Source organism: Lissotriton helveticus, chromosome 6 (assembly GCF_964261635.1).
Source record: "Lissotriton helveticus chromosome 6, aLisHel1.1, whole genome shotgun sequence".
NCBI classification, from domain to species: domain Eukaryota; kingdom Metazoa; phylum Chordata; class Amphibia; order Caudata; family Salamandridae; genus Lissotriton; species Lissotriton helveticus.
In genome coordinates, this window is record NC_136067.1 from 1497317321 (window position 1) to 1497339561 (window position 22241).

The 22241-nt window shown below is 48.6% G+C and overlaps 1 protein-coding gene across 1 annotated transcript in view; it reads right to left on the reverse strand.

Annotated features, from left to right (window-relative positions):
• Positions 1–22241, reverse strand: part of LOC144762755 (uncharacterized) — an 842179-nt gene that overhangs the window by 132379 nt on the left and 687559 nt on the right. The window contains exons 30-32 of the mRNA XM_078648006.1: positions 15776–15853; positions 5407–5484; positions 640–717 (exon numbers count right to left, since the gene is read on the reverse strand). Of these exons, the coding sequence (XP_078504132.1) occupies positions 640–717; positions 5407–5484; positions 15776–15853 (234 nt within the window). The remainder of the gene's footprint in view (positions 1–639; positions 718–5406; positions 5485–15775; positions 15854–22241) is intronic.

A 22241-nucleotide genomic window follows, 5' to 3' on the forward strand; every position in this document is an offset into this window, starting at 1 on the left:
GACACTCACCCCCAGTAACAGATCTATGTTGAATCCATCGTTCTTTAGCTCACTTCGCCACCCCAGTTCAGACACAGCTATATGCAAATCAGTCTTGACCCTGTGCCTCATGGGAACAGTCAAACCTGAACTGCCAAGCCAAGTCTTCCCTGGACCAGAAACAAGCATCCAGGGACCGGTTGGGGCTAACAGCCCCCATCAACCAGGCTACCATGTTGGGTGGTGCAAACGTGGCGCAAACCAGGTAATAAATATGCCTCCTAGTCTGTGTATCAAGAGAGGCAGAGGTTCATTGAACCCGCTGCACACTCGCACTCGAGAACCTAGCAAACTGTGTCTCAAAAGGGTCAGGGTAATGTAGGTGTTTCAGGGCTCAGCTGGAGTCTCACCAAGTTGGGGCCGCCAACTTAGGCAGTCAAACCTCACCCCACACAATTTTTGATATTGAGTGAAACTTTGTTCTGTCTTTGTGAAAGTATAAGTTATTGCTTGAGTTACTTCTGATATCAGATGAAATGGAACAATCATAACAGATGAACAATAGCGCCAGAGGTGGTTCTTGTGAAATGAGTGTAATAGATTTGGTAAATGTATGTCCCTGTGAATAGGATGTTTAGCATTAAATCATGACATACATACCCTGCACCCATCGTTATCTGTACACCTCCTCCTTCCGTGTGTTTTTTCTCTCCCACAGCGCCCCCAATTTGAAAGTCTCTGAAAAAGAATAAAAATGCATAGTAATAAAGTGTACTCCAATATCCTGCAGTTTACTTGTACCCATTAGTGGAACCTCTAACTCTAATTGATATGATTTGAGGCAAATAATTGTTTACTGTTTAGCAAACACTAGAGACATGATCCAGTTTACTGTATTTTGCAAAGTTGTAATGAACCCAATAACGAAAATGTAAAACTAAGCATATTTAGGTGAACAGAAAAACACCAAAGAGCCCCAGAGTCTTAAAATATAACCACATCAGCAAACTACCTAATCGAAAAATGTGTCTGTGCCCACTCACTACCAAAACAGACTTTAAGAGCTCTATGTAAGTTTCTACCTTCAATCTCCAAGAAAAATATGAAGCAAAGCAACCTACTTCATTTTCAAGACTCTTTTATGCAGATTTGATAACTGCTGCTCTCTGCTTCAATCCAGATTTACAAAGCCAATCAGGGCCACACAAAGTGGCCTCGCATGGTTTCATAAATCTCACTTAAAGTTTTCACCGCACGTGCACCACATTAAGTGGTGCAAAAGTAACGCAAACTAGGTCATAAATATGCCCCCAAGTCTGTGTGTCAAGAGTAGCCGCTGGGGAGGTTCATTGAACCCTCTGCACACTCGTACTCGAGAACCGAGCAAACTGTGTTAATAGGTGTAAAATTGCAAAGGGCCCTAGGCCCGCATGTTAGAGAGCAGCAATGATGTAGACACGGACACCAGATAGGGGTAGTGGGAATGGCCACGAGCACGTGCACTCGGCCCCTTTTATTGGCAGCGTCATGTGACACCATGACGTCTGTGGTGGGTGGATGTAAAGTATATTACATCACTCCTGAACACTAGAACGTGTCCATGCTAGAACACTACATCCCTCCCATTTTTTAATCGCAAAAACCCACATAAAGAAATCAACCTGTGGGGAAAACAAAATGTATCAGGATGCAGTAAAGTGTTCAACTTCCGCTGAGTCCTTCTATCCGCCGCTGCTTGGAATCACAGATGATGTTCAATCTGCTGCGGGGAACATCAGTTCACATTGGCACCGGTTTGGGGTGCTCGATGGAACCAGTCTATTGACGACTCTGCGACAAAATTGTCCTCACAGTCCTTCTTTTGCTAACTTCCATGGCAACGGGTGCAGTTAGAGTTCTTGTCGTTCGCCGGGGAATGATGCACGATTTCTGGTCTCGGCCTTGGCTTCACTTGTAGTCTGTGTCCTACTTGGCAAAAGGCAGATCTGTTGCAAGGCATCCCTCACCAGGATGACCCCTCTCGTCGGTGTTCCCCTGCCACGGGATATCCTTGAGGTCCTCTTTCTCGGATTTGCGCTGGGCTGGATGTGCCACATCAGGTTGCTCATACGCCGCCGTCAGTGGGGGTATGGAGGAGACGATGTGCCTCACCTCAGATTCCGCAGCCTCGTCCCGAGGTAGCTGTTGGTTTCTGTCTTTGCTTGCGATGTCTTCGCCCTCCCCTGACCTTTCGGATGGGCGTTGGAGGACCATCTCTCGTCGCGGGGACTTGCGTCCCGGAGGCCTCTGCCCCTGAGTCACCACGGCTGGCATTTGTCCAGTGTCCGTGTGACCCCAAAGGTGGATGTCACAAACGGTCTCGCTTGCTCCTCTCCGCAGATCCTGGGTGTGCGGAAACATCGTCTATCAGCTGGTCTTCTTTGCCACTGGTGTTCTTCCGGCCTCGTGTTCCTCGCACCGTTGTCCTGGCACTTGTCGCCTTCCTTCTCTTCGGGAGTGTGAGTGGTCTTCCTGCACTCCTCCCTCTTTCCTTAGTTGGTTCACTGTGGGGACGTTGCTTCGCATTGGTCTTGTCCCCGTCGGGGACACTTTCTCCTTCTTCCTCAGCAGCCAGAGTTGGTGTCGCGAACCTTCTTTTCTTGATTCTGGTTGGTGACGTTCGGGGGGGGTCCACGTCCATAGACCTTTTCATGGTTGAACGTCCTGGACCGTTTGGCGGTCCACTTCTGCCGATGTCTGGCAGGTTGCCTTCGGTCGTCCTGTCGGACTTTGCGCTCCAACAATCTTTTTGGGGGACCCGTCGTGGGTCAGCACTTGATGGGCGATCATTCTGCGGATCGGCTCCTGGGAGGCGCCACGTTGTGTGGTCGTCCGCGATAATTGTTCTGCGCGATGGCGCTGCCTGCGCTCTTCTTTCTCCTTGCGGTGGCTGTGCGTCGCCACGTGGCGCGTTGTCTGCGCACTTACTGTTCAGGGTTCTTGGACGCCTGTTGCATGACGTTGGGTACTTGCTGCTTTGGCTGACGTCAGGTACTTGCTGCTTTGGACCGTTGGCGGGAGTAGTTGATGCTGCGGTGAGCGCCTGTGGCCACAAGGCGTCGCTGCTCTCTCCGTCCTTTGATCGCGGCAGTCTTTTCCCTGGACGTTCTTCCAGTGCTTGGCAGTCGCTTCCTCCAGACGTTCTGTCAGTGCTTGGATGCTTAGTGAGGCGTTCGTGCCTCTTCCCACGTCGCGTTGGGAGTGGCAGCTGCCGACTCCTTGCTGGTGTGTGTGGGTGTCTCCTGCGCTGTTGCGCACTTACTTGCTGCAGGAGTTTAGATGCTTTCCCTGGGGGCACTACTCAGTCTGTTGCCCTTTGCTGCAGCTGATCCATCGTGGGTTTGTGCAATGCTGGTTTTATTTCTCCTGGTGGCAGGTGCGCTTTTCCTGTTGGCCACTGGGTGGCAGTGTTGCTGGATAGCTTCCTTTCAGCCGTAGCTTGTTGTGCCTGATACTCTCCTCCCTGGCTGTGTACTCTACTGTCCCTGCTGCTCTCGGGCTGCACCGGGGGCTGGAGTGACTGCTGACCGTAGACGGCGGGAGTGAGACCTCACCTCTTTCCTCGGTGAGTGTTTGTTTACTTTCTCTTTGTTCCTGGGAGGCAGGAGGGCCTGTGCGTGGGAGTGAGGCACTGCTGCGTGTCTGCGCACAGGGGGGGATGGGGAATGCTCCGTGTCTTGCTGGTTGTACCGGCACGTTCTGCTTTCTCCTGTTTGGGAGCGTTCTGGCAGCCAGTGTCCTTGGGCACAGTTATAGTTGATTTCGGCGGCGCTGGCCGCTTATAGGCGTTTCCTTGTTCTGGCAGGTGGGGGCATATTTGTTTTAGCGCCAGCAGCGTTCAGCTTCCCTTTGCGCTCACAGCCCATCCCCGCAGCTCCTCATTGCACACGCTGCGCAGGGTGGGGAAAAGTCGACATTGCCCTCGGAGCCTACTAGCTCTGTTCCGGAGCTGTCCTGCTGCCCTCCGGGCGCTCGGGAGAGGGGCTGGATGATTGCGGCAGTGTTGTGTGTCACTGTGCGGGGTGAGCATCCGCTTGTGGGGACATTGACGCTCACAATCCCGGCGCTTCTATGCGGGTAGGCTCCGTTTTCCCCCGCGCCTCTTTGAACTGCCTATGCTGCGGGCAGAGTCAGGCCGGGCCGCGTCTCGCCCGGCAGGGCGCCATTTCCATGCAGGTGGGCTCCGCTGGCTCGGCAGTCTTTGTTGGGGGCTGCTGGGGGGCTACCGGCGGGCTCCGCTGGCCCGATAACTGTCCGGACCACGTTGCGAGGGGGGGCCAGGAGGCGGGTAGCTACTCCGCTCCCTCCCCCTCGTTATTCATCTTGATTGCGGGTCCGGTCGCCCCTTCCCACGCCGTCTCTAGTCTCTGTGCCCCGCCGCTTCTACTCACACACGCGGCGGGGGACGACTCAGGCAGGCCGCGGGTGGGCTCCGCTGGTCCTGCTTATGTCTGGGCATTAGAGTTAATGTCTATAGCGGGTGGGCTCCGCTTTGGTGCACAGTCTTCCGGGGGAGTCACCTCCCGCTCCCGGCTCACCTTCGCCCGCCGGGCCTGATGCTCTGTCGCGGTCGTGGCGGGTGGGCTCCGCCCGGCCGGTGCACCTCTCCGGTGGGGGTCTCTGCCTCGCGGCCGTCGCAGGTGGGCACTGGGCGGTCCGCTCCTCCCTGGTGGTGCTGGATGGTGGCGGCCGACGCGGGTGGGCTCCGGTCAGCTTGCAGTGGGCCTCCCGGTCGCTGTGGGGCTCCGACGTGCCCACCTGCTTCTCGGCGCGCTGCGCCGTGCTGCAGGGGATGCCCTTCAGGCGGGCAGCTCTCTCCCCCTTATCGTCGAATTTGGGCAGTGGCACGCATGGGCTTCACTACCGACCTCGTCGCCAGTGTAAAATTGCAAAGGACCCTAGGCCCGCATGTTAGAGAGCAGCAATGATGTAGACACGGACACCAGATAGGGGTAGTGGGAATGGCCATGAGCACGTGCGCTCGGCCCCTTTTATTGGCAGCGTCATGTGACACCATGACGTCTGTGGTGGGTGGGTGTAAAGTATATTACATCACTCCTGAACACTAGAACGTGTCCATGCTAGGACACTACAATAGGGTCAGGATAATGTAGGTTTTTCAGGCTCAGCTGGAGCCTCACCAGGTTGGAGCCGCCATCTGAAGCAGTCAAACCTCACACCACACAATTTTTGATATTGAGTGAAACTTTGTTCTGTCTTTGTGAAAGTTGAAGTTATTCCTTGAGTTACTTCTGATGGCGGTAGAAATGAAACAATCATAACAGATGAACATTAGCGCCTAAGGATATTGTGAAATGTCTGTTCTAGATTTGGTAAATGTATTTCCCTGTGAATAGACTGTTTAGCATTAAATCATGATATACATACCCTGCACCCATCGACATGTGTGCACCTCCTCCTTCTGTGTGTTTTTCCCCACCCAAAGCACCGGCAATGTTAAAGTCTCTAAAAAAATAATAGAAATGTACAGTAATAAGGTGTATTCAAATATCTTGTAGTATTACGTGTACTCATTAGCAGAACCTCTCACCGTATGTTCCATTATGATTTGAGGCAAATCATTGTTTACTACTTAGCTAACACTAGAGACATGATCCAGTTTACTATATTTTGCAAAGTTGGAATGATCCTAATAATTAAAAACTAATCCTAAACTTTAACTGCTGCAACGGATATTTAGCGAAACATCAAAACACCAAACAGCCCCAGAGTATTAAAAAAATTAACCCACAAGAGCACATTACCTAATTGAAAAAGTAGTCTGTGCGCACCCATTACTAATAAAGTGGCATATTATCAAAGAAGAGCGATAAACATCAGTAAGCGCACGTAGCGCATTTCTGTTTATCGCCGTCTATCTCTGAATTACATCGCTGTGTTAGCGGTGTATTATCCACGCTTTGCGAACAGGCGATGTAATTCCAGAGATAGCCGTCGAGAAATAGAAATATCGCCTGAAATCCAGCGATGATTATGGAGATGCTTGCTCATAGGGGAGTGTGGTCGTAACATGGCGATCCACCTCCCATTGTCAGCATAGCTAAGTAAAAGAAAAAGCAGACGTTAACTTAATGCGATAACCGCGGTTAGCACGGTTTGTTGTATCGCTGGGGCCGCATTGTTAATAGTGCGAAGTTGTGCTTGCCACGTTAATCATGCAGACATTGTGAGAAACGCTCACTTTGCATGAAAAAACGGCTACTAAATCAAGGAAACATGCGTTAGCGTGTCCTTGATAATAGTGCGATATTTAAATTGCGTCTTTTCGGCCGAAATCGTCCGCTAAAGTGGCAAAAATGGGCTTGATAATATGCCCCATGGACTTTTAGAGCTTTATCTCAGTTTCTACCTTTACCTTCTAAGAAAATTATCAAGTGGCGCAACATACTTCATATTCAGGACTCTTTTATGCAGATTTGTTAATTGCTGCTCTCTGCTTGGGTAGAAAGCAAATGAAAACTCTACTTTTGATTCTTCACAGTAGCTGTGTGTTCTTGCAGGTGCTGCCTCATGTTCTACTATATGAGTGCCATCACATTTACTGTGTTTATATATTGGCAATCCTTAATTAAGCAGAACAGATACCAATCCATCACACTTGAAGTTGTATCACAAATCCTTCTTTTAAAGCGTGGTGTGAGTTCTTTTTTATGTTCTAGTTTTAATTAACCTTCGTGCAGTGCTGCTATTACATAAATGACACGTCACTTCCAATAGATAGCAATAACCTTTGTGTTGACACAGAAATTTGTGTTGACCTTTGTGTTGACATTTAGAAATTACTTAACAATGGGCATTCGGTTAGTTGTAGTAGGTTAGTGCCTTTACTAATTATACCCAAAATACAAATACTAAGAATAAACATTTTAAAAAGTGTTTGCATCTAGGTGGCAAGATTTAGATGTATACGTGAGCTTTCACATCTGTTTCCTGATCCATCCACTTTTGAGTTCCACTCTCTTGGGTTTCATTAGGGTAGGTTTTGGCATATTTTATAGTTTGGAAGCTTTAAGCAACAATCCATTATTTCCCCTATTTTTTTTTCTGAACAAATACTTTTAGTTTTCAGTAATGCCTATCAAAGATAGACTATTTTAATTCATTGATGTGAAAATTCCAACCATGCAGGAAATTATATGTTGTGGTTGGTTTCTTGTTCATATTTTCACAAAACTACTACCGTCAGCAGTGATGAAACGATTTAAACATCTTTGAGTTTTTTTACTTAGGTAACATGCAATTTGAAGGAAAGAAACGTGCTCCAGTACTATAATGTATTTATCTAACATGTTTGAATGTCTTTTAGATACTTCATCCCTCTTTGGGGTTTCATAAGCTAGACACCAAAAAGAACAGTTATCCAGGATTTTTTAGAAAAATTGTGGAGACAGTCGTACTAGGATAAAACCAATTCACTTCTTATTTATTATGGAAATGTTTACAGTTCCACAATATTTGATCAGAACGTGATGCTTAATCTCTGGTCTAGTTGTCAGATAATTACAGTGGTAATCCTCAGCGCCTTGAGACCCTTACGGGTATGTAGCGCGCTTTACAAATGTAATGATTGATGGATTTAATGCATTTCAAGCTTGCTGCTCTTCGTCAGGGTTGGGAGAGGTAGACTATTTAACGTTTTGTAGGGGAAACAAGGGAAGTTTTAAGGATAACATCCAGGGCTGATCATATGAGTAGCTAGTGCATGCACCATGCTACATAAAGTGCTATAGGTTCCATGTGATGCTAACATAAAATGAACATATCAAACAATGGGTTGACCTGGGAGAAGAAAAAGAAACAGGTAAACCAAAGTGTATTAAAAGCAAATAATCAAATGAATAGCTGCACACAACACAAGGTTCAATAAATAAGTTTAGATGTGCAAATCACAATCACAATGAGTTACAACGGCGCAATGCAAAAATGTTTAACGATGCAGTGAAGAACTGGTGAGAATTAGGTGCTATACAAAAATAAAAGATATGACATCCAAACTAATACGATTCAGAAAAGGGGGTGGTGATGAACAGAGTGTCTGAATTAAGCAGACCACTCTTACCCAGTCCAAAGATCAGGGCTTAATCCATCACCGTTATTTATCTCACTGCCCCATCCCAGCTCAGAACCTGGCTATATGCAAATTAGTATGTCCCTGGCCCAGTGCATCATGGGAACAGGGCAGACCAAACTACCAAGCCAATTCTTCACCAGAAAGGAGACAAGCTACCGGGGACCGGTTTCTGGCATTTCAGCCTCTTCGGCCCGGCTTGCTTGAATCCTGATGGAGCAGTGAGAAAGGGACTCATGTCTGAGTATACCCTGCCACACCTATAGTGGCCAAAAACGATTCAGAAAAGGGGGTGGTGATGAACAGAGTGTCTGAATTAAGCAGACCAATCTTACCCAGTCCAAAGATCAGGGCTTAATCCATCACCGTTATTTATCTCACTGCCCCATCCCAGCTCAGAACCTGGCTATATGCAAATTAGTATGTCCCTGGCCCAGTGCATCATGGGAACAGGGCAGACCAAACTACCAAGCCAATTCTTCACCAGAAAGGAGACAAGCTACCGGGGACCGGTTTCTGGCATTTCAGCCTCTTCGGCCCGGCTTGCTTGAATCCTGATGGAGCAGTGAGAAAGGGACTCATGTCTGAGTATACCCTGCCACACCTATAGTGGCCAAAAACGATTCAGAAAAGGGGGTGGTGATGAACAGAGTGTCTGAATTAAGCAGACCAATCTTACCCAGTCCAAAGATCAGGGCTTAATCCATCACCGTTATTTATCTCACTGCCCCATCCCAGCTCAGAACCTGGCTATATGCAAATTAGTATGTCCCTGGCCCAGTGCATCATGGGAACAGGGCAGACCAAACTACCAAGCCAATTCTTCACCAGAAAGGAGACAAGCTACCGGGGACCGGTTTCTGGCATTTCAGCCTCTTCGGCCCGGCTTGCTTGAATCCTGATGGAGCAGTGAGAAAGGGACTCATGTCTGAGTATACCCTGCCACACCTATAGTGGCCAAAAACGATTCAGAAAAGGGGGTGGTGATGAACAGAGTGTCTGAATTAAGCAGACCACTCTTACCCAGTCCAAAGATCAGGGCTTAATCCATCACCGTTATTTATCTCACTGCCCCATCCCAGCTCAGAACCTGGCTATATGCAAATTAGTATGTCCCTGGCCCAGTGCATCATGGGAACAGGGCAGACCAAACTACCAAGCCAATTCTTCACCAGAAAGGAGAAAAGCTACCGGGGACCGGTTTCTGGCATTTCAGCCTCTTCGGCCCGGCTTGCTTGAATCCTGATGGATCTGGTCTGCCCTGTTCCCATGATGCACTGGGCCAGGGACAGACTAATTTGCATATAGCCAGGTTCTGAAACTGGGATGGTGCAATGAGCTAAAAAACGGTGTTGGATCTAGCCCTGATCTCTTGACTGGGTGAGAGTACTCTGCTTAATTCAGAGACTCTGTCCATCACCACCCCTTGTTGTAAATAATTTTGTCCACCCTAAGCGTGGAAGGGTATACTCAGATGTGAGTCCCTTGCTCATTGCACCATCAGGATTCAAGCAAGCCGGGCCGAAGACGGCTGAAATGCCAGAAACCGGTCCCCGGAAGCTTGTTTCCTTCCCAGTGTAAGAATTGGCTTTTGTAGTCTGGTCTGCCCTGTTCCCATGATGCACTGGGCCAGGGACAGACTAATTTGCATATAGCCAGGTTCTGAAACTGGGATGGTGCAATGAGCTAAAAAACGGTGCTGGATCTAGCCCTGATCTCTTGACTGGGTGAGAGTACTCTGCTTAATTCAGAGACTCTGTCCATCACCACCCCTTGTTGTAAATAATTTTGTCCACCCTAAGCGTGGAAGGGTATACTCAGATGTGAGTCCCTTGCTCATTGCACCATCAGGATTCAAGCAAGCCGGGCCGAAGACGGCTGAAATGCCAGAAACCGGTCCCCGGAAGCTTGTTTCCTTCCCAGTGTAAGAATTGGCTTTTGTAGTCTGGTCTGCCCTGTTCCCATGATGCACTGGGCCAGGGACAGACTAATTTGCATATAGCCAGGTTCTGAAACTGGGATGGTGCAATGAGCTAAAAAACGGTGTTGGATCTAGCCCTGATCTCTTGACTGGGTGAGAGTACTCTGCTTAATTCAGAGACTCTGTCCATCACCACCCCTTGTTGTAAATAATTTTGTCCACCCTAAGCGTGGAAGGGTATACTCAGATGTGAGTCCCTTGCTCATTGCACCATCAGGATTCAAGCAAGCCGGGCCGAAGACGGCTGAAATGCCAGAAACCGGTCCCCGGAAGCTTGTTTCCTTCCCAGTGTAAGAATTGGCTTTTGTAGTCTGGTCTGCCCTGTTCCCATGATGCACTGGGCCAGGGACAGACTAATTTGCATATAGCCAGGTTCTGAAACTGGGATGGTGCAATGAGCTAAAAAACGGTGTTGGATCTAGCCCTGATCTCTTGACTGGGTGAGAGTACTCTGCTTAATTCAGAGACTCTGTCCATCACCACCCCTTGTTGTAAATAATTTTGTCCACCCTAAGCGTGGAAGGGTATACTCAGATGTGAGTCCCTTGCTCATTGCACCATCAGGATTCAAGCAAGCCGGGCCGAAGACGGCTGAAATGCCAGAAACCGGTCCCCGGAAGCTTGTTTCCTTCCCAGTGTAAGAATTGGCTTTTGTAGTCTGGTCTGCCCTGTTCCCATGATGCACTGGGCCAGGGACAGACTAATTTGCATATAGCCAGGTTCTGAAACTGGGATGGTGCAATGAGCTAAAAAACGGTGTTGGATCTAGCCCTGATCTCTTGACTGGGTGAGAGTACTCTGCTTAATTCAGAGACTCTGTCCATCACCACCCCTTGTTGTAAATAATCCAAACTAATAGGCTGCATTTAAAGAACAATACATGTAGAGATATTGCCTTCAACTGCAACTTTTCAAGTATGAAAAATAGGTGTTTAACCAATTGAGACTGTCCATATTATGAAAATAAATAAGCCGACGTTTCAACCCCTAAGGTTTAATTGACCAGGGCCATCATCAGGACAGATTGTCAAAAGACATTTAGAGGAAAGCAACACAAAAAAAACGAAGAAAAGAGCACGAGTCACCAATAGTGTGCATGAGATGAGGAAGGTGTATTGAAACCTGCATCACACCCACAACAAGGTTTACTTAAATGAAAGTGTGCTAAAGAACCCAAAACTAATGCAGAAGAAATACGTCTAGGCCAAAGGCATCCTGGTTCACAAAGGACCTTAAGATCCAGAAAAGATCCCTCAATAAAATGATAAGATCACTCAAATCCAGACTGAGGACTGTCCAAACTGACAAAATATATATCCTACGCAGCACCTATAAAAAAACAATTTGGCAAGCAAAACAAAGATATGATAAATTATTGCAGATCAAGCTCTTCCGGCACAAAACTCAAAGGAGTTCTGGATGGTGATCAACAGTTTTAGCAGAGAGACAGATACCACTGAATGAAATGGGAACAAAACATCGGTACTTTCTATGAAATTAAATCAGAAGGAGCCAACCTGCCTCTCAGTTCAGTAAGACCAATCTATCCCATGGAAGGCCTCAGGTAACAGATGCACAAACCTTTTAATATGCTTAATCTTTTACGGCCAAAAGAATAGCAAACCTGATCCAGAAAAGCAGAGCTGATGCTGTGCAGGGCTCCAGTAGCATCCCTGCCTCAGTTTATAAGCAGGACCCTAAGTTGTGGTCCACGCAGATGGAAACCTGTTCACCATCTGCCTTATCATCGAATCCATCCCTTCATCTTGGCAAGGATTGGTCCTGCATCCCATCTATAAAAAAGGGCCCAGTGGTGAACCCTGATAGCTACAGTCTCATAGCCCTCTTGGATGTAAATGCCAAATATTTTGCATCCCTTCTTCTGGAAGACTTAGATGCTTGGGCAACCTCAAAGAATCTGTTTTCTCTGAATCACCTGAGTTCAGCCCCAGATTGGGCACCTGTTAGAAACGGGATCCCTGGCTGGCCAGGGTTGCACCAAAGTCAGTCAGAGACCACCACTTCCACGTCAGGGCAAGGGAGTTACACACCAAGATAACCCCTGCTCACCCCCTTGGTAACGTAGCACGAGCAGTAAGGCTAAACTCGGAGGCAATGTGAGTTAAGTCTTTGCGCACGCACCCCCAGCAACAACACCCACCAAGGCCCACCACAAAGGAAACTCCACACAAGGTTATATAAAAAATAGCCTTTGTATTATAGTAAAACACATTAGATAAAAACACACACTTTACAATGTGCCAACAGGCACGGGCAGAATTTACAGGGGGATATGTACCGGACAGGGCCACCTGGACCACTGTCAGGGGTATGCACTTTTAGAACTAGCACTTGTTGTAATTAGCACTTTGTAGGAATAATAATTCTTGTAGGTATAACACTTAGCACATAGAACATATAATGACTGTAGCACCAAAATAGTACATGTAGCACACAACCAGGGATTACTGGTAACGGGTAAATGCCTCCTACGCAACCCTAACCCTTTGAGGAAAATCACGCAGGGAACTAGGACCTTACTAACAGGACCTATAGGGGGAAAACCAATCACCTAAGCAAATAACACATAGCAAAGGGAAAGAAGCAAAACACATGATGCATAAAACATTCAGAGGTGCAAGAAATAACAATTACGCAGAAATTACATTAGCAAGTAAATCACAAATTGCGCAAGGTGCGCATAGGCACAACACTAGAATTGTCCCTCAGGCCAACAGGCCTCGCAAGGGCTCAAATGCCCTTAGTCCAAAATGTCAGGGCAGGCTGCGCAGGCAGCCAAGAACAAGCCTAAACGTAGCAACTGCCCACTAAGTGCTGGGCAGCTGTAAGCACTGATGGGGCCAACGTTGGAGCCTCGTGGGCTCAAGAACAACAATGGGACCAAACACAGCGTGTCCTCCAAGAGCCTTGTGGCTCTAAACAAACAAAATGGCACTCAAGAGCCTCCCAGGGCTCGTAAAACAACAATGGGGCCCTGGAGCCTCGGGGCTCAAAATCAACAATGCCCCAGGTCGGAGCCTCGCTGGGCTCTAGACAAAGCAATGCCCCTGAACGTTGGAGTCCCCCCTCTGGGGACTCGGGGTCGCAAACGGCCCACTGGGGCCTCGGGGCTTCAAGCAATTATGCCCCGTGAGCCTCTCAGGATCTCAATAAAGAAATGCCCCACTCGTTGGAGCGCCGCTCGGGGAGCCTCACCGGCTCTCAGTGAACAAATGGCCCCGGAGCCCTCGTGGGCTCGAAATGCGGAATGCCTGCTGCCCCCGAGGTGGGAAATATCGTTGGAGCGGGCCACTGCCAATCGGGGCCGCTCTGTGATGGGTGCGAGGAGCCCCGCCCTTCCCTGAGCCCAACAACCCGGGTCTTGCACTCACCGGGTCTCTGCAGGCGAGGGCTCCTCTCTCGTTCTTGCTTCGGTCGCGGGGCTCTCTTTCTTCCCCAGGCAGCGCGGGCACTAGCATGAAGACCGGGGCTCTCCCTCGCTCATGGGAGCCCCGGTGGTGACGCGGCTCCTCTTTCTTCGCCGGCAGCGGGTGGGGCTCTCTCCCTCGTGAGCGCCTCGCCGAAGACAAGACGCTGCAGGCTCCTTCTCGCTCCGCGGCTGCCCTCCGTGCAAGGACTTCCGGGGCGCCGCAGGCAGCGCGGCGGTCCGTGGACAGCTTTACGGCGGCAATCGGGGGCAAATGCCGGGTGGGCACCGGCTTCTTTGAAATAAATAATAAATCGAGGTGGGCACTCAATATTAATGGAAATCGTCCAATAAACAGGGCAAATGCCGGGTGGGCACCGGCTGAGAACAAGTGAAGCGCTCTCAAGCGCTAAGGACAAAATAAAAGCGCTCCCAGACGCTATAAGTAAAAGACAGCGCTCCCAGGCGCTATCAGCAAAATAGAGCTCCAGCAACGTTCTGGAGGCAGGCAGGGGGCAAGGCTGGGCCAGAGCCAGCTCACTGGGCATCCAGGCAGGGAGGAAATCCAAGTGGCGGTCCTCCTGGCGCCCAACAGCAGCAGCAGCCCCCCTCAGATAGGATCCTGGATGAGAACAACATTCATGGGGACACAGCCCCTTTTTTATACAGGTAAATCCTTTGTTTGTAGGTGCAGGGTGGGGGAGAAACCAGTCGCAGCTGGTTTTGGAGTACTTTGTTTTCCCCAGCCACCCTTTCCATTCACCAGGCAAGCTAGGGTCAATAGACGCACCACAGGGGGCGGAGCCAGCATTGTGTGGGGAAAGCCCAGCCCTATTCAGGACCCAGGTGCACCCCTCCCTCACATCACTCATGCTAATCTCTCCACTCACCACCGGGCAGACCCATCCAGACTCCTGGAGCCAGGCTCTCCAGCCAGCTCCAGTCAATCCCACGCCAGCACACTCACTGCACACAAACACCAATGTCTAGGAGTGGCACTTCCCCACTAGACACATACACGACGCATATATCATTGCTCAGCATTCAATCTCACGAGTTCACACATACCAAACTCGAGCCTTCACTCCCCACACATCAGGAATTAACATGGACACACACATTCCCCATGCATTCCTATGGGAGGGCAGGCCAGCCTCACTACACGCACGCACTTTTACTCTGGGACACAGGGAAAAAGTGCGCAGAGACCAAAAATCACTAACACAGATCACATACTAAAAGCAAAAAGTTTAGGGATGAACCTGCCAGAAGGGCCAAGTCCAACATCACCATTGACAATCTTGCGGCTATCAGAATGCTTGTGACAAAGCAGATAAGGAAAAAGAGGTTCTTTGTTGCTGCTTTGTGAATTAGAGCAAAGCTTTTGACCAGGTCAATAGCCAGCTGCTCTGGTTTAAGCTTGACACCTGGGATATCACCGAAGCTTTACTCCATGGTATTCAATTACTTCATTCTGATACCTGGGCCAGAGTTAAACTAGGAAAGAACACTGCAGTCTCCGAAAAGATACAAAACATTGAGCAAGGTGTAAACAAGGTTTTGTCTTAGCCCCAGCGCTGTTTAACCTGCTATTGTGTGATCCGGTACCTCCACCCCCTGCCCAGGGGAATCTTCCACCCCATGCCCAGCTCTTGTTAAAAAAGGTCAGGCAACAGCCCATGTCAAAATGCAGGATGACAGCTGGTGCCCCACCCCCAAACTGAGTTCTCCTGTGAACGGTAGACAGGACCCTTGGATTCACTCCCAGCCTACTCCTGCCTGGATGCCAATTTGGCCACTCTCTTGTCCCAGGGGCCTTTTATACATCCAGACCCATCCTTCCTTCCCATCCCAGCCACAAGACATGCACCAAGTCTGTGTACCTGGAGAAGCATGAGCAGCCGCCGCAGAGGTTCATTACTCCCTCTGCACACTTGTACCCAAGAACCGAGCAAACCGTGTGCCGAAGGGGTCGGAATCAACAGGATGATGCATGCATTTGGAGCCTCTTCAAATTGTGCCCACCATCTTAGGCAGTCAAGCCACACCACACACAGTTTTTGTTATTGTGTAGAACTTTGTTCTGTATTTGTGTAAGTAGAAGTTATTGCTCAGTTACTTCTGATATTGTAAGAAACAGAAAAATTGTTCTACAGTAACAATAGCGCCAGAGGAGATTATTGTGAAATGTAGGTTATCAATTTTGTAAATGTATTTCCCTGTGAATAGGCTGTTTAGCATAAAAACATGATATACATACCCTTCACCCATCGATATATGTGCACCTCCTCCTTTCATGTGTTTTTTCTCACCAGCAGCACCGTCAATTTTAAAGTCTCTGCAAAAAGATTCAAAATGTCCTGTAATAAAGTGTATTCAAATATCCTGTAGTATTACTTGTACTCATAAGAGGAACGTCTACATATAATCCATGGATATTCCAGGCTAGTAAATGTTTACTGCTTACCATACACAAGAGACATGATCCAGTTTATCATATCTTGCAATGTTGCAATGAACTCAATCATTAAAATAAATTTCTAAATGAATACTGAAGCAAAAGACATTTAGTGAAACAACAAAAATCCACCCCAGAGTCTTAAAATCTAACCAATCAGAAAACGAGTCTGTGCACACCCACTACCAAAATAGACAATTTCAGTTACTACCTTTTTTTCAAAATATTTTATTAATTTGCATTTAGTCAAACAATACATAATATCATAGGGTACAATAAGCAAGCAAAATGTTCAGGAACAGTGATCTACATCAAGGTAGAGCGTCAAGAAATGGAGCAGTTCAATTGTACATCTGGGGGAGAAGCAGATGGGCCAACGTACCCGGGACACGTTCATAGGTTGGTGCACCTGCCCACCAGTACCACAAACATCAATCAATGCATTCAACCTTAGCTGAGAGCCCCCCCTTCACAAACTATTACACTCCGAACAGTTTAAAGGTGGTCAGCAGGTGGCAGTTACGGCATGACCGTAGAGTGTCGCTGCTAGTGACCGTCATGCTCCTCCCCCTGTCTTGAGGTCATATTCACTTCCGGGTCCACTGCTTCAGCGGCAAGGTAGAGAGTTTCTGAGGCACTGTCAGCATGCCTCGTTGATGTTGCGCTTCTCGAGGCTCGGCCAAAGATAGCCTTGAAGAGGATTTTGCTGCGTTTACAGGTCGATCCTCATGCCTGAGAGCATTGTAGAAAAGCGATGGTTGCGGTTTTGGGTGACGGACGGCTGGCCCGGATGGGATGAGAGCCGGTGAAGCGCCACATCCGTGAAGTAGTTAAAAGGTGAGCCTGCCTGCCCGCCTGCTGGCTGTTTAGTGTAATTAACTCATCAAAAGACCCCAACATTTTGTCGGAAGGCTTGCACTGTGAGGAGTAGAAAAGAAGATCAGGGGAGGAAAAGAAGCAAGGAATGGATGCGCTTCCCCCCTCCTAAAAGCTGTTAATGATTGTGGACCCCCGCACGCTCATAGTCGCTCATTAATTTGTAGCTGGAGGATACACTTTTTTTCTTCGCTAACCAAAAGGAGTAGGAGTGGAGGAGGGGAAAAGGACGATTAAAAAAGGAAAACATTTATTTAAAAAAGGGGGTGATACCGGAGGAGCGAATACGCCTGAGCATTGGTTGTGATAGAGGGAAGTTGGTTTTGCTGGTGTTCGTCCTCGCCCTCCCCCGTTCTCCAAGGCGTGTTTGACTTAAAAGAATGGGAAAGCATCTAAAACTCAAACTAATAATGGCCAAGGTGGATTGAGCCGCAAGCCTCAAAGCAAAAACACGATCAGCCCAAATTAAGGCTGCATCGGCTACGGCAAGAGCAGAACACAGCCAAAAAATCACGGTCCAGTCCACTATAATCTCTATCTCTCTGAGCTCTGAAGAGGAGGCGCTAGAACCTAGAAAGGAGCTTGGAAGGAGGGGTCCAGCTATGGAGAGTCACACCCACAGCTCCAGTTGTTAAGAAGAGAAGGACCAGCTGTCATATGGCAGCAAGCACGGACACAGAAAGAAACTGGAGGTTCCCAATGCAGGCAGTCTGAACAACTCCAAGAAGAAGGAACTCTCCTGCAATGTGATATTAAAACTATGCTAAATCTTATTTTAGATGAAATAAGAAAGCTCAAGGTAACTCAAGCAAATGAGATAGCATCTCTTCATCAGCACCTCTCAAAGATCGAGGAGGCAGTGAGTAGTTTTCAAGCAAGGATACAAGAGGCAGAATCTAGGATTGCACAGCTTGAAGACCAAATGAACACCATGCAGCAATAGGTGAACTTAGTTAAAAAGGAAAAAACTTTACTCGAAAGAAAACATAAAGAGCTCGAGAATCACATGTAACGCTCAAACCTGTGTATCGAGGGGGTCCCAGAGGGGAGCGAAGGGACCCACACTCTTCAATGGGTCTAGACTTTATCAAGAAGAATGTTCTACCAGAATTAGCAGGAGTCCTTGCACCCATTTCCCAATTTAAAACTGTCACAAACAATTCTAGTTAACTTTGCTGACTACCAGATCAAAGAGCAGATACTCTGTAAAGGTGTCCAGAAGAAACAATTTTCGATCAATGATGTTTCCAGTTGTTAGATTTTCACACAAATGTCTGCAGCTGTCGCACGTTGACAAAAAGAGTTTGTTAAACTACTATATCTTTTTAAAACACAGGGCGCTCAGGCCGTAATAGCTCAGCCGCCAAAGTTAAGGGTGCTAGTGAGAGGCATGTTCCATATGTTTGCAGATATAGAGGAAGCTCAGGATCTGCTGAGAGAAATCTCCACTGCAAAATGAAAAGACGCTTTGCTGCCAGAAACTTGCCATTGCTGGGACTCTGCACACTTGGAACCCTCGCTGATAATCCAGCTACTTCTCACGGAACCCGCTTCGCGGGTCCCGCTTCGTGGGGGCTTTAACATCACCATTGGAGGTCATTGTCTTGGAGAAGTGTAAAACGACTGTGGGTGTGAACACAGCGAGCAGGGCTGCGAGCGAGCTGCGGGACTGGGACTTCAATTCCCAGGAGCGCCCGCCAGCCCGTATTGATTGCACCTGGGCCGCTCTCCCTGCCTGCTCCTCCCCACCAACGCGCACTTAAGCCCCTGTTTTGGGGATCTCACCGGGACGCTTTGCTGCCAGAAACTTGCCATTGCTGGGACTCTGCACACTTGGAACCCTCGCTGATAATCCAGCTACTTCTCGCGGAACCCGCTTCGTGGGGGCTTTAACATCACCATTGGAGGTCATTGTCTTGGAGAAGTGTAAAACGACTGTGGGTGTGAACACAGCGAGCAGGGCTGCGAGCGAGCTGCGGGACTGGGACTTCAATTCCCAGGAGCGCCCGCCAGCCCGTATTGATTGCACCTGGGCCGCTCTCCCTGCCTGCTCCTCCCCACCAACGCGCACTTAAGCCCCTGTTTTGGGGATCTCACCGGGACGCTTTGCTGCCAGAAACTTGCCATTGCTGGGACTCTGCACACTTGGAACCCTCGCTGATAATCCAGCTACTTCTCGCGGAACCCGCTTCGCGGGTCCCGCTTCGTGGGGGCTTTAACATCACCATTGGAGGTCATTGTCTTGGAGAAGTGTAAAACGACTGTGGGTGTGAACACAGCGAGCAGGGCTGCGAGTGAGCTGCGGGACTGGGACTTCAATTCCCAGGAGCGCCCGCCAGCCCGTATTGATTGCACCTGGGCCGCTCTCCCTGCCTGCTCCTCCACTCCTACACAGTGCCTATAAAATATTACGCAACTCCCGCTGCGCGGGAGCATCCGGGAGAAGCCCGGGACAAGGGCGGGGCCGTCTGTGGCCGTCCGTGGTCGGTCGTGGTTGGGTTGGGCCTCCCCCTCTGGACCTTGGACTTAGGTTTTTATTTCCTTTCACTTTATTTGTCATTAGGTACAGCGGTTTGCCGATATACTTATTCTGTTGTTTTAACCCACCCTGCTATAAATGCTGTGTTATTTTTTACCTGTATAGCCTGATCCCAGCTGATACTCTCCCTCACCAAAGACCCTAACACAGCCAAAACCAACCTACACAAAGGAATGAAAGAAGTAGCCGAGTGGATGAAGAACAGCCGTTTAAAACTAAACTCGGACAAAACGGAAGTCCTCATTTTAGGATCATCCCCCTCTGCCTGGGACGACTCATGGTGGCCCCCAGCCCTGGGAACGGCACCCATACCTACTGATCATGCACGTAACCTGGGCGTCATCCTGGCCTCCTCCCTCTCTATGACCAGACAAGTCAACGCCGTCTCATCCTCATGCTTCAACTTCCTACGCATGCTCAAAAAAATATTCCGTTGGATCCCCACCGATACTAGAAAAACGGTCACCCACGCACTGGTCACTAGCCGACTGGACTATGGAAATACCCTTTACGCCGGAACCACAGCTAAACTACAGAAAAAACTCCAACGCATCCAAAACGCCTCAGCCAGACTCATACTGGACATCCCCCGTCAAGCTCACATTTCCGGCCACCTGAAAGACCTCCATTGGCTTCCCGTAAACCAGAGAATCACATTCCGTCTCCTCACCCACGCACACAAAGCCCTCTACGACCTAGGTCCAGAATGCCTCAACAACCGACTATCCTTCTACATACCCACCCGCCAACTACGATCATCCAATCAAGCCCTCGCCGCAATTCCGCGCATCCATAGATCCACCATGGGAGGAAGATCCTTCTCCTACTTAGCGGCCAAGACGTGGAATTCTCTCCCCTCTCACCTCTGTGTTACACAGAACCACCTCTCTTTCAGAAAACAGCTAAAAACCTGGCTTTTCGATAAATAATGCACCGCTCATCCCCTCAAGCGCCTTGAGACCCTCTGGGTGAGTAGTGCGCTATACAAATTCTTGAACTTGAACTATCCGTCCTAGGTATGCCTCTACGCTCGGGTAAGGATCGCTCTGTTACCCTACAGACCTCTAAGGGGGTGGTTTCTGGTCCCTTGGATGCTTTTATTACCAAGGCCACGGGAATTTTGGAAAAAGAGATAGCCTTTGTACAGAAAAGGCTATCACTAGACCTTGTTAGTGGTAAACGTTCATCTCTGGGGCCTATTGCTTCTGCAACCAGCCCGCTACCCCCTCCATTACCCTTTCCAAACCCAACATGGTTCCTCTTTTAGTGGAGGTTCACTGTGAAGCTGAAGGCCCCTCCTTGTCGCTCTGTAGCATAGACTCTGTTAACGTCGATACTTCTGGGAGTAGGGTGGAGGGTAGTGTGCTGTCAAACAGTCCTTCATTGATAGTCTCGTCCACCGAAGGGGCTTCCCCGATTAGTAATCTTCCTGGTAAAAGGAAGCGAAATAAGGGACGGCAGAGAGGGGGTGTGTCTAAAATACCAAAAACGGTTTGCCAATCTTTGCTCGCTAATAATCACGATATAACGAGTGGCCCCCAGTCCCCTCTATTTTCTAGTGCCATTGCCACCTCTCCTATTGCTCCATCAGGGGTCCCAAATCTTTGCCCAATAAGCATGAGTAGTAGTGACATTGACATACTTGCAAAAATGGAAGTCCTATTCAAGACACTCTTGTTGCCGGTGTTAGAAAGAACCAGATTGATTAATTTAAAATTAGATGGTCTTGAGAACTTGGTAACTGCTAATTCCTGCTTACTAAAAAAATTGGTGAACGATCATGCAGTACCGTTGGTTCCTGCCATCTCTGGTAATACTAAGCCCCAGGGAAAAAATCCAATTCCTGCTCAAGCTCCCCCACCTGTCAGGCAGTCCCATACTATTTTCAATGGGTCGGGACTTAATAATGCCCCTAATTCACTTTCGTCCACCGTAGCCCACGCTTCAATACATAAGAAGGCTAGCTCTAAATCCAGTGGCCAGCCTCAACCTAGTACCTCTAAACAAGCAACTAATATGCAGGCCCCTCCCTCTAAGAAGGGCAAGCCTAAACCTCCCTCTCAGCCCACAGGGAACCCCGGTGTTGCTGCTGGGCGTGTAATGGCTAGTACTACTCAACTCTCTAAGAAAACCATTAAAAGGGGACCCCCGCCAGCGGACCTACCAATCGATGCTACGCCTTATACCATTGTCCTTACAGGTGTTGCGCCCCTAAGGGAGGGTCATTCTGAATCCCATGGCGATCTTATGAATAAGGTCGCTTTCTGGTTAAATAAAAATCGCCCCCTCCCACCCTCCTCTTCAACCAAGATTCTGACCGTTCGTAGAGTTGATTGGGTGGGTTATTGCATGAAGGATTTAGAAGGCGATTGCATTCTTATAAACTTTCGGGACCCTTGGGTGGTAGATCATATTCGTAGGGAGGCCAGGTTTGGGAGGTTGGGAGATGTGCAGTCCCTGGGTCTGAATTACTTTTATCCCAAAAGACCTGGTGCACCTCGCCCTAATTGTTTCCCAATGCATAGATCTGGAAGGAGGAACATGATAGAGAGGATACCCCATTCCCCTTTCTATCCCTGTCTGTCAAACCGGTTCGAATCATTGTCCGGCCTAGAAGGTATTGACTGACTGGAATTAGATAAAGGGCTAGAAAATACCTGTATAGAAGCTAAAGGTACCAACTTGGTGGCATACAACCCAGAACAGTGTTTTATTGAGGGTCTTATAGGAAAAGAAAGTGATATTGTAAGCTCAATAGCTTCTAACCAGACATCTAGCTCCCTTCCTGGAATGGTTGTAATAACAGAGGAGGATTTGTGTGTATTCGAGTCTAACACATCTGCTAGTCAGGTA